Source organism: Rhinopithecus bieti, unplaced genomic scaffold (genome assembly GCF_001698545.2).
Source record: "Rhinopithecus bieti isolate Rb0 unplaced genomic scaffold, ASM169854v2 scaffold_36909, whole genome shotgun sequence".
In the NCBI taxonomy this organism is placed as follows: Eukaryota; Metazoa; Chordata; class Mammalia; order Primates; family Cercopithecidae; genus Rhinopithecus; species Rhinopithecus bieti.
Window position 1 is genome coordinate 40,956 of NW_016815391.1, and position 11,455 is coordinate 52,410.

At 47.3% G+C, this 11,455-nt stretch overlaps 1 protein-coding gene across 1 annotated transcript in view; it reads left to right on the forward strand.

Annotated features, from left to right (window-relative positions):
• Positions 1-519: 519 nt before the first annotated feature.
• Positions 520-11,455, forward strand: part of ZDHHC9 (zDHHC palmitoyltransferase 9) — a 39,801-nt gene continuing 28,865 nt past the window's right edge. Inside the window, exons 1-3 of the mRNA XM_017853111.1 lie at positions 520-758; positions 1,128-1,195; positions 2,383-2,684. Of these exons, the coding sequence (XP_017708600.1) occupies positions 2,518-2,684 (167 nt within the window). The 5' untranslated portion in view covers positions 520-758; positions 1,128-1,195; positions 2,383-2,517. The remainder of the gene's footprint in view (positions 759-1,127; positions 1,196-2,382; positions 2,685-11,455) is intronic.

The window sequence follows — 11,455 nt, forward strand, 5'->3', positions numbered from 1 at the left end:
GTTTTAATTTGAAAGCCTTAGAGATGCAGGCTAGGGTGACTGGGACAGATATGGGGTCCCTGGCTACTGAATGAGACTTGGGAGGCAGAGGACTTGTTTTTATGCCAATAAAGAGTAAAATCTCAAGTTGTGGTTGATTTTAATGCAAGTAGGGCTGGAGAGGCCCACGACAGACCTAGTTTGGGGTGAGCACCCGGATCTGTGAGCTAGCGTTGCTTCAGCATCTCACTGTGTGTGTGTGTGTGTGTGTGTGTGTGTGTGCAGGCTGGTTCCACCCTTCGCTCTCCCATCGGCATTACCCTTCACCTCCGTCTCTGCGTAACTATATTAATAGAAGGCAACACTTCACATACTGGCGCTCAGACCCCAAAGAGAGGTTGGCAGTGGCTGGGCAGGTGGGCATGCAGCAGGGAGATGGGTGGAGGAGTGGGCGGAGGCATCGTCGAGTGGCGTTCGACATATCCAATGGCAGTTCGGGATAGGGGCGGCCGGGGCGGAGGCACCGAGGCCGATCGGCCAATAGAGGGCGAGCAACTACTGGAGCGACCTGGTGACGTGAGGAGCGTTCCATTTGGCCAGCGGTGGGCGGTTGCCACAGCTGGTTTAGGGCCCCGACCACTGGGGCCCCTTGCCAGGAGGAGACAGCCTCCCGGCCCGGGGAGGAGAAGTCGCTGCCACCTTTGGCAGCCGACGCGATCCCCTGGGACGGTCCGCTTCCTGCCGTCAGCTGCCGGCCGAGTTGGGTCTCCGTGGTTCAGGTAACGAGGGGTGGGGGCGGGGGTCTCCCGGGCTGGTCTGCAGGGTGGGCTGCCTCCCCTTCCGCTGCGCCGGGACGCGGGGACGTCGGCACCGCCCTTCTCAACTCGGCAGCCGCCGAGCCCCTGGCCCGGGGTGACTACACGTGGCGGGGCGTGTGTGAGTGTGTACGAGCGTGTGGCTGCGTGTGCGTGTGGATGTGGCGCGCGTCCCAACCTGCCTGGGGCGGTGGTCCGCGGCGTGGCGGAGGCAGGGCGGGCCTTGCGAGGCCGCGCCCGCGGCCCGGCCCCGATCTCCGGCCTCTGGCCTCGGGTCCCCCGCTGGGGAGCCGGTCGCTGCTTCCCGACGGATTTTGATCTTTGTTCTTCCAGGCCGGCTCCCCCTTCGTGGTCTCCCTTCTCCCGCTGGGCCGGTTTATCGGGAGGAGATTATCTTCCAGGTTAGTTTTACACAAAGGACGGGTTCTCTGCACCTCTGGGCCCCTCCTCCCCTTCCCCGAGCCTTCTACCTTCTCCTTTCCCTGCTCTGCTCCTAGGCTGTTTTTGGACCTTTGCCTTCTCCAGCCCGGGAATGATCTCGAGTTGGCTGTTTCTCCCTCTGTCCGTCGGGCTGCAGGCTTCCGCCTCGGTCCTGCCAGCGTGGGGCATGTGGTGTCGGTAAATAGAGGCCACAGCACCACACCTGAGCGGAGGAGAAGGGTGGCAGAGGCTGAGAAAGGCTGGGCCTGGGAATTCAGGATGCTGAGTAGAGATGGTACTTAGGACATGTCCCAGAAAGCGCCCTTGTGAGTTTTCTTAGCTGCTGCCATTCCCCACCCCCCAACCAGCCATCAGCAGTCACCAACCATTCCAGAATCTCTCCTGCTTAAGTCAGCCTTTCACCTACAGGTCTCTGATGTGGTTTCATTATGATTCCCACAAATGTTAGGCTAGACCAGCCAGATTGTTTCATTTCCCGGACTCAGGAAGTTGCAGAGGGTTTGATGAGGGGAAATCTGTTTTGTGTAAATACAATGCACGTATGTGCACAGAGCGTCCAGAACCTCCTGGCCCTGCCAGAGGGTGACTTGTTCCCTGCTGTGATTCATATTCGAGTGGCTAATTGAAGAAAGAAGGTGAAGTGGAGGAAGGGAGGGAGGCTTTATAAGGACAGAAACTACTATTATTTTTAGAGTCCTTTTAATGATGTTGAAAGAACATTGTGGCATAGTGGAACATGCCCTTGACTGGAAGTTAGCAGTATCAGCATTGCTGCTGTGTGGCCCTGGATAAGTTATTTCCTCTCTCTGGTCCTCATTTTACTCATTTACAAAACAAAGTATTAATAATTGGCACGATCACCTATAAAATCCTCTCTAGTTCCAAGGTTCTGTGATGATCAGATCATCAGCATTAGATTGGAAGCATAGAGGCTTATTTAAGAGGAAATACTAGCCCTTTTCTTTATTTGAGAACCTTTAATCATATCTTCTTGTAGAGAACAAACACGAATTGGAAATAAACTTTTCCCCACTTCCCCGTCCCCACCCCTTCAGTCAGTTTTCAGCTTTCTGTCTCTGGGAAGGGAGGGTTGAACTATATTTTCTTATTCTTGCCTCATTTTTTTTCTTTTTCTGCTTTTTCTTAGGGCTAGCAGTTGGACTTTTGATGATGTTTGACCCAGCGGCAGGAATAGCAGGCAACGTGATTTCAAAGCTGGGCTCAGCCTCTGTGTCTTCTCTTGTGTAATCGCAAAACCCATTTTGGAGCAGGAATTCCAATCATGTCTGTGATGGTGGTGAGAAAGAAGGTGACACGGAAATGGGAGAAACTCCCAGGCAGGAACACCTTTTGCTGTGACGGCCGCGTCATGATGGCCCGGCAAAAGGGCATTTTCTACCTGACCCTTTTCCTCATCCTGGGGACATGTACGCTCTTCTTCGCCTTTGAGTGAGTTTTGGTTGAGTAGAGTTGCCTGATTATGGTTACTTTGGGTCTAGGGGAAGAACCTGCTTTCTGGGGAGTTTGGGGCTGGTCCTTGGATGACTTTAATGTCCTCTTGAGCAATGTCTGTAGATGATGCCAGCTGAATTCATTGCTTCATGGTCATCACAGAGTATGTGCTTCCCCAAAAGACCAATACCTTTGATACCAATTTTGTAGTACTGGTTTGGGGCTATCCTTGATAGACTTGGGAAATAAGGAAGTTTGTCTTAATTACTCACCTCTCCCTTTTAGTGGTCTCCTTAGAAGCTGAATGACAGATGGCCTCCCCTGCACATAAACCTAAGGGCACCCCTCATTGTTACATCACTCAGCAATCCTCACCTATTTTGTTATTCTGGGCCCTGTTTCCTTAAGGCTCAGCTCTCAGCTAGCTGTTACGGTGAAAAGCCAACTGAATTGGGAACCTACGGATTAGTTCCAGCCTCAGCTGGACCACATACTAGTTGTATGCGTGGCACATACATGCTTATTAGAAGTGAGTTGCTCTTTCTTTCCCTCAAAATCACTGAACGTAAACAACTGTATGTTCTGTGTATGCCTGTTACCAGCCTTGGAGTGATATTTTTCTGTGGTGTAATACCTTGTACTCGAGCCACTGTTTGAAGTCTGTGTAGGTCTCGTCTCTAGGGGAGGTGGCCGGTTGGATTCTAGGGCACTGTGGCATGTCTCCTGGGTGTGCTGAGAATGCTCTACACTCTAGGGATGGGAGCAGTGCTAATTGTTTTGGGATTACTGTGAGGAGGCCTTTGAGAGCCAAGAGGTGTGTGTGGACTGTAAGCCACACCTGACGTGAGCCTGCTATGGTGTATGTACATGGGTGACCTGGAAGTGGAGGCCTCATGCTGGGGTGTGGGCATGGGAGATAGGAGGGGGCACCTTGGCCAGCCTAGTGGGGAAGTAAAGTGAGCTCTGGTCCCTTGGGGCTCATTTTTTGTCCTTCTGTGAGGGCTTCAGGCTTTCCCAGTGCACCCAGAGTGATTTTCGGGCTGCTTTGCCAGACTTTTGGATGGTTGCAGCTGGCTTGAGTAACAGCAGGCGGAGGAGGGGGACCCAGTATATAATGGGGCTGGGAAAGTAAGGTCAGAGGAACTCTTTGTTAAAGGTCCTTTTGCTGCTGCTGCTGCTACTGCTGACTTTGTGAAGTGTTTAGCGAAGTCAGGTAGGTTGCTGAAGGCTTCTTACTTGCTTTCCAGTTTGAGTTTCCTGACTGAGGGTGTGTGCGTGCATGTGTGCATGCACGTGCTTGTGTGTGGTACCAGTGAGCATGTGTAGTCAGGCAGGCATAAGTCCCTAGCATTAAAAATCATTTTTCCTTCTCCTCACCCTTCTCTCCAAGTTTTCCTTGCCTCATTCCTGCCCTGCTTCTTCTTGGAAGTGAATAGCTGACCTCTGTTCTTTATCATTCTTCCTCCCTTTTCTCTTTTGTCCCCACCCCACCACCATGGTTAAATTTTAATTATTGCAACCATTCCAAACAGAGATAAGCCTTGTTCTCAGGCTTTGAGTTAGTTGGTAGTTCTGGGCCCAGGAAACCTCTGGTTTGACTGGCCAGGGGTACTTGAAATTTGGAGCTATTGCCATTTGTCCCCTTTTGTATCTGGGAGCCAGCAGAAGAATCTGATTGGAATCTGTTCCACTGAGGCCCCTGCAGGCCTCTGAAGAAAACCGCTGGTGGGATGAAGCTTCTAATTAGCCAAGTTGCTGTTTGACAGAGGCAGGTTGAGTTTTCCACCATGATGACTTCCCCCGCCCCCCAGGTTGTTTCTTGCATTTTGAAGGGTGAGGTTATTTGTAAAACTTCTTTAAGTACCAGCTGTGTCTGTGAAAGACTAAATATTTTTGAAGATAGGGCTGGAGGAGGGAGTAGTGGGAAGAAGAGGGGAGAAGGAAGTAAATGTGTTAGCAGAGGAGTGGAGTGGGGAGGTGGAAATGTGACCAAAGAGGAAAGGACCCTGGTGATGAATACTTTGTACCGAGAATGGTGGAATTTGTGTTTGTGAATGTGCGTGCTTGTGTATGTGTGTGTGTGTGTGTGTGTGTCATAGATAGACACATAGACACTTTAGGTGGTGGCTGCATTGTGCCTAGCCAGTGACAGGTTGTACAAGGTACACCAGCACGCCTCTGAGGAATGAAGTCTCCTTCAGGTCGGCCTTTTTCTTTGGCGTCTGTAATTTCCTGTCCACCACATAGTGGGGGCACGGTTTGGGGAGCAGAATGTGGGCTGCTTTGTTAGTATTAGAACTTAGCGCAGTGGCTCATGCCTGTAATCCCAGCACTTGGGGAGGCCGAGGCAGGCAGATCACTTGAGGTCAGGAGTTTGAGACCAGCCTGGCCAACATGGTGAAACCCCATCTTTACTAAAATACAAAATTAGCCCCGTGTGGATGTTGTGCGCCTGTAGTCCCAGCTACTCGGAAGGCTGAAGCAGGAGGATCCCTTGAACCTGGGAGGTGGAGGCTGCAGTGAGCGGAGATCTTAGCCTGGGTGACAGAGTGAGACTCTGTCTCAAAAAAAAAGAAAAAAGAAAAAAGAACTTAGTGAGACCTCAGGAAATCAGTTGATCTAGCCCCCGCCTTCAGGCAGGTGAGGGTATCTGAATAGACAAATGGTAATCTATTTTCATCCTTACATTGTCTAGGAGTAGAGACTCCACATCCTCTGGCTGCTGCATTTTTGCCTTGTGGGAAGATAGTCCAACTCTTGAGGCACATCTGGAGCTGCATTTTAGTAGCAGGGTCCTGCTTGCAGCAGGTGCTTAGGAACAAGTGTGAGTTGATTTATAGCTGCCTGCAGCACAGCTCTGGGCCAGCCAGATGGCTTGAGGAGTCTGGTCAGGCATGTGGGTGCCCCTTAATGAAGAACGCACAGTGTTAGCAGTGCTGGCAGATGTCCTTTTATTTTTGGATTATGCCTTTACATGTCTTCTAGAAGACTTTTCAAATGAGTGACCTGTAATTTTCAGTGGACAGATAGTAGATTGAATACATAAAACAAAAAAAGGTTGTTCCACCCTGGGGCCAGTTAGCTCTGTATTGTTAGAGTGTTTCTTTTTTCTTTTTTCTTTTTTTTTTTACTTATTTTTTGAGACAGAGTCTCGCTCCATCACCCAGGCTGGAGTGCAGTGGCATGATCTCAGCTCATTGCAACCTCTGCCTCCCAGGTTCAAGCAGTTCTCCTGCCTCAGCTTCCTGGGTAGCTGGGATTACAGACACCTGCCAAATACAAATAATTTTTGTATTTTCAGTAGAGACAGGGTTTCACCATGTTGGCCAGGCTTGTCCCGAACTCCTGATCTCAAGTGATCCACCTGCCTCAGCCTCCCCAAGTGCTGGGATTACAGGCATGAGCCACTGTGCCCGGCCTGTTAGAAGTGTTTCTGAAGAAGCTGGGGAGTCTCTCTTAGGGCCGCTGTCACAGAGTAGAAATTTGGCCAAATATTCACTAAGCCTCTTGCAACTCCAAGAACCTGAAATTCTGTATAACTCTGTGTTTGTCTGGAAGACTCAAATACACACGAAAGGAGATTATAGATTACCAGTAGGTTGCTATATTTAAATATAATTGTATTCATGGTAAACGTATTTAAACTTAAAAGCAGAGTGAAAATGGTATAATGCTTAAAGAAAAAGGATTTTCTAATTAATTCTTAGGGTGAGGTATTTCAGAAATGTGAGTGTGTATTGCCAATTTCAGCTTTAAGCATATGAACAATTTTCACTTCTTTCTGCTCAAGCTCTATCCAGCTTGTGCGATGAACACATAGCTACCAGCTTGGCCTGAAGTGTCAGGACACTGTAACAATGACACTGACAACCTAGGAGCCATCCAGCTACTGAAAGGCTATTGAGGTATTCAGGCAAATTCAACTTCCTGATAAAGTGTGATCCTGGAGAAAGCAACAAGTGCACTGTCTCCTGGAATTGGCTTCCAGCTTTCTCTTTTAGCTTTCTGAGCAGGCCACTAGTGGGGCCAAGGTCCTCAGACTTCCCTTGTGGCAGGAATGACTGTGTGACTCTTGACCCCTGAAGCAGAAGCAGTTTACTGCTATAATCAGTGCTTATGGTCTCACTGTGTCCTCTGTATATGAAGGAAATCTTATCAAGGCACTGTCAGACCAGGTTCTGTCAGATTGGTCCCCATTAGAGCTTTTGATGTATATATTGGCAGAAGAGTCATTGAGTTGGATGAACTGAAAACAGCTTTGTAACACTGCTTAGTAATCAATAGTAATCAATACAAAAATTACTTTTCTAGTGTATCCAAATTCTACCCCTCCCTCAAATTTTTTCTTGAGTCTTCATGAAAACTTTCCAGTAATTTCTGCATTCACTGGACTCATTCAACAAATAATCACATGACATTTCTTATAGTTTGGAGCTCTATGGTGATTACACTTCTCACTGTTGTTGTCCCCTACAGCTAGTCTCTTTCAAGGACAGAGACTATGTTCAATGGCTGTGTAGCCCCCACAGTGCTCTCTACCATGCCTTACATAGAGTAGATGGCCAATAAGTGTTGCTGAATTAAAACATTCTGGATGTACTTAAAATTTAACAATCTTGACCCACAGAATCATAGGATGGTAGAGCTGGAAAGGACTTTTGAGACTATCTGTGTTCTTGTGTGGGTGAGGAAACCAGGCCCACAGAAGTGAGGTTCCTTCATCAAAATGAGTTGGCCAGCCAATGTCTCTATACTGTCTCAGGGCTTTTTCTTCTAATTTCGACCTTTCATCTCATTGTTCATTGTTATCCTTTGGCTATGGAATCCTGAAGACATTCAAACCCACATGCTTTAGTAAAGTGTACATAGTACCAAATACTAGACCAGTATATTCAGGATTCTTGCGAGCTATTGTGTGTGTTACCCAGTGGCATCTAGGCTCTTGGGGTCTCCCAAGCTTATGCTCCTAGAAAGTGAAGGCATCTTTGCAGAGAACTGATGGTGTTGCAGCATGGCATTTCTGGTAGCCTTGCAGGAACAGGGAAGCCTATCAGGAGCTTTGTGAGTTAACGAGGGATCATCACTGCTGTGGCCACTTCTGGTCCCTGCTGCCAAGATGAGGATGACTTGGAGAAAAATCGAGCAATTTGTGCTCCATACATTGTTACTTAGTGAGTTATCCTGATGAAAGGGGCAGCGTGGGCCGGGTGCAGTGGCTCATGCCTGTAATCCCAGCACTTTGGGATGCTGAGGTGGGTGGATCACTTGAGGTCAGGAGTTCCAGACCAGCCGGGCCAACATGGTGAAACCCTGTCTCTACTAAAAATACAAAAAATCAGCTGGGCGTGGTGGTGCACACCTGTATTCCCAGCTGCTTGGGAGGCTGAAGCAGGAGAATCACTTGAACCTGGGAAGTGGAGGTTGCAGTGAGCCGAGATTGCACTATTGCACTCCAGCCTGGGCAACAAAACAAGAGCAAAACTCCATCTAAAAAAAAAAAAAAAAAAAAAAAAAAGAAAAGAAAGGGGAGGCGTGTCTGGAAGACAGGTGAAATAGAAAAAGCAGACCTGATAATATGAGCTTACTAGGTTTGAGGAGACACAAGACTATGTAAACCAAAGCCAAACTTTGACATGCCAGAATGTTAGTGCCCACAGTGACAAGGTCCAGGTTTCTGAAGAGCATCCTTATGTGAGATTGGGAAGAGGAAAAAGTGACTATATTGTGCTCTCTAACCAAGAGTACATTCTCTGGAGAATGACTCTATGGAGGTCAGTCTTCACTTTATCTAGCTTCGGATTCTGTCTGTGACTTGGCTAACCAAATGAGTTTTAGAAAGGCATAGTTGCCTCTTTGATATCAATCTGTTACAGTACTTAGCTAAACTTAACTTCCTGATAAAGTATGTTCCTTGAGAAGCAGTTCTTCCCAAGAGTTCCTTGGGTTGTGTCTCCTGAACAGTTTGCTTTCTTTTTTCTTTTTTTCTTTTTCCTTTGAGACGGAGTTTCACTCTTGTTGCCCACGCTGGAGTGCAATGGCGCCATCTCAGTTCATTGAAACCTCCGCCTCCCGGGTTCAAGCGATTCTTCTGCCTCAGCCTCTCAAGTAGCTGGGATTACAGGCATGCGCCACCACGCCCTGCTAATTTTGTACTTTTTAGTAGAGACAGGGTTTCTCCATGTTGGCCAGGCTGGTCTCGAACTCCCGACCTCAGGTGATCCGCCTGCCTTGGCCTCCCAAAGTGCTGGGATTACAGGCATGAGCCACCACACCTGGTGGCAGTTTGCTTTCTTTTAATAATTCATTTCTTTCTTTCTTTCTTTTTTTTTGAAATAGAGTCTCCCTCTCTTGCCCAGGCTGGAGTGCAGTGGTTTGATCTTGGTTCACTGCATCCTCTGCCTCCTGGGCTCAAACAGTCCTCCCACCTCAGCCTCCCAAGTATCTGGGACTACAGGCATGAGCCACTATACCTGACTAATTTTTGTATATTTTGTAGAGACAGGATCTCGCCATCTTGCCCAGGCTGGTCTTGAACTCCTGAGCTCAAGTGCTCCAACAGCCTTGGCCTCCCAAAGTGCTGAGATTAAAGATGTGAGCCACCACGCCGGGCTCCTTTAATAATTCTTTATGGTTCTGTCATTCAGAATTTCTCTACATTTTCAGCCTCTATTACCTTTTGTGGTAATGAGTTTCACACTGTCAGTCTCCACTGAATGCCTCTCCCATCTTTTGAGGATGAGTCTTAATTAAATATAGTGATCCTCTGTTTTGGGAAAAGCAAGCCCAGAGAACAGGAATGTTTCCCAACATGTTGACATCAGTTGAGATGTTACTGAGGGAAAGAAGAGACTCCTAAATCTTTCTCCTCAGAGATGCTGGAGCTGGTATTGTGCTAAGAACAAAGGATGTACCTGAGGCTATTTGCAGTAGCAAGAAGCTAGCTAATTCAGGGTAATTAATTAGTGGGATGTTTCTGGAATGGAGTGGGGAAGACAGGGGCCTTATGTTGATGATTAGATAAGGCCAGTTAATGGAGAGCCTTGGAATACTGACCTGTGGAGTTTGGGGCATAATGTAACAGGCAGCAATGAATGGTTCTAAGTTCTCGAGCAGCGGTATATTGTAATTGAAACTTGAACTTCGTTATTGTAACTGAAATTTGGAAACCACTGAGCAGGTTTGCCTGGATAGAGATTTTGATGAGAGGATGGCTTCTCACTTCAGAATTGAAAATGTCCCTCTTTGTTTAATTTTCTTTATTGCTACTGGAGCAAAAGAGGGTTGTACATTTTTCTCTGACCTTCACATAGAAGTAAATCTGGAGGCTGATTGTAAATTATGTTTTTAGTGTTAAGGGAAACTTCCCCTCTCAGCAGACTCTGAGGGTCATCAGAAAAATCTTGGGACAGTCTTATGGGTGGTTCTACATGTTTATTGTGTTCTAGAGGTAGTGTCTTAGTTTGTTCTGGTTGCTGTAAGAAACTACCATCGACTGGGTGGCTTATAAACAACAGAAATTTGTGTCTCACAGTTCTGGAGGCTGGCAAGTACAAGATCAAGATGCCTACAGGTTTGGTGACTGATGAAGGCCTGCTTTCTGGTTCATAGATGGCTATCTTCTCTCTGTGTATTCACATGGCCAAAGGGGCAAGGGAGCTTGCCAGGATTTCTTTTATAAGGATGCTAATCCCATTCATGAGGGTGGAGCCTTAGGTGACCTAATCACCCCCCAAAGGCCCCACCTCCATAATCCGTCACATTGGATGGTAAGATTTCAACATATGAATTTTGCAGAGATACAGACATTCAGTCAGTAGCAGGTAGGTAGTAAGAGGACAGATGGCCATCTATATCAGGGAGGTATTATAGCAAAGGCTTATTTCTCTCATGTGTGACCAAAGAGTATCGTGGGGCTCTGATCCTTGGGCCTTCTTCCTTAAAGCCATACTTACCAGCTGCTACTGGAGCAGTTTCAAGCAGCCAGCAGCTCCCCCACAGAGCTCTTCCCTGACCACTTACAGCCTGTAGAGGCTGAGTCACCGTTCTAACACTTGATTATCAGTCATCTTATTCTTTTGCTGTTTCATATGTCAGTTATGTTTTCCCCAACAAAATTAACTCCTATTTCCCTTGTTCTTCATTTGTTAGACCAACAAATACTTGTTGGCTGACTGATTACATTGATAAAAGAACAAACCAAAAAACATAGCAAGAAAGCTATTAGGGAGACTTAGAAGCAGTGTATTGTACAGAACACCAATCCAAGCTGCCAATCTGTAAGGCATAGCTCTCTGTCTAGATTCTTACCCATTTTACTCATGAATCTCTTCTGAGTGTTTTTATGTGAATTGAAGTCTGTGTCATTACCATCATCCCTCCAGTGAACTAGCATGCTAGGGATGGGGGATGGGACATGACACATGAGCCCAGCCTGGCACTGATGGTTACTGCTGGTCAGTACCACTGTGCCGCCTGAGGGGACATGTGGGGTCTAGTTGTCTAGTCCAGCTATGGTAGCCTGAGGACAGTCAAGAAGTCAGTAGAGGATGGCTTAAAATGATGATGTCTCTTCAGGTGGCAGAAATGAAGACTTAGTTGGGACATGGTTGCATTTATAAAATTCATAAGGGACAGAAGGAACTCTAATCCCCAGGAAGGAGAAAGGCCTCTTGGTACTTTGAATACAGGAGAGTTCTGTTTTAAGAAGTATATGGATATTATTATTCCAAGGAGTGATATAGGGAGTTTCAAAAACACTTAGCTTATAT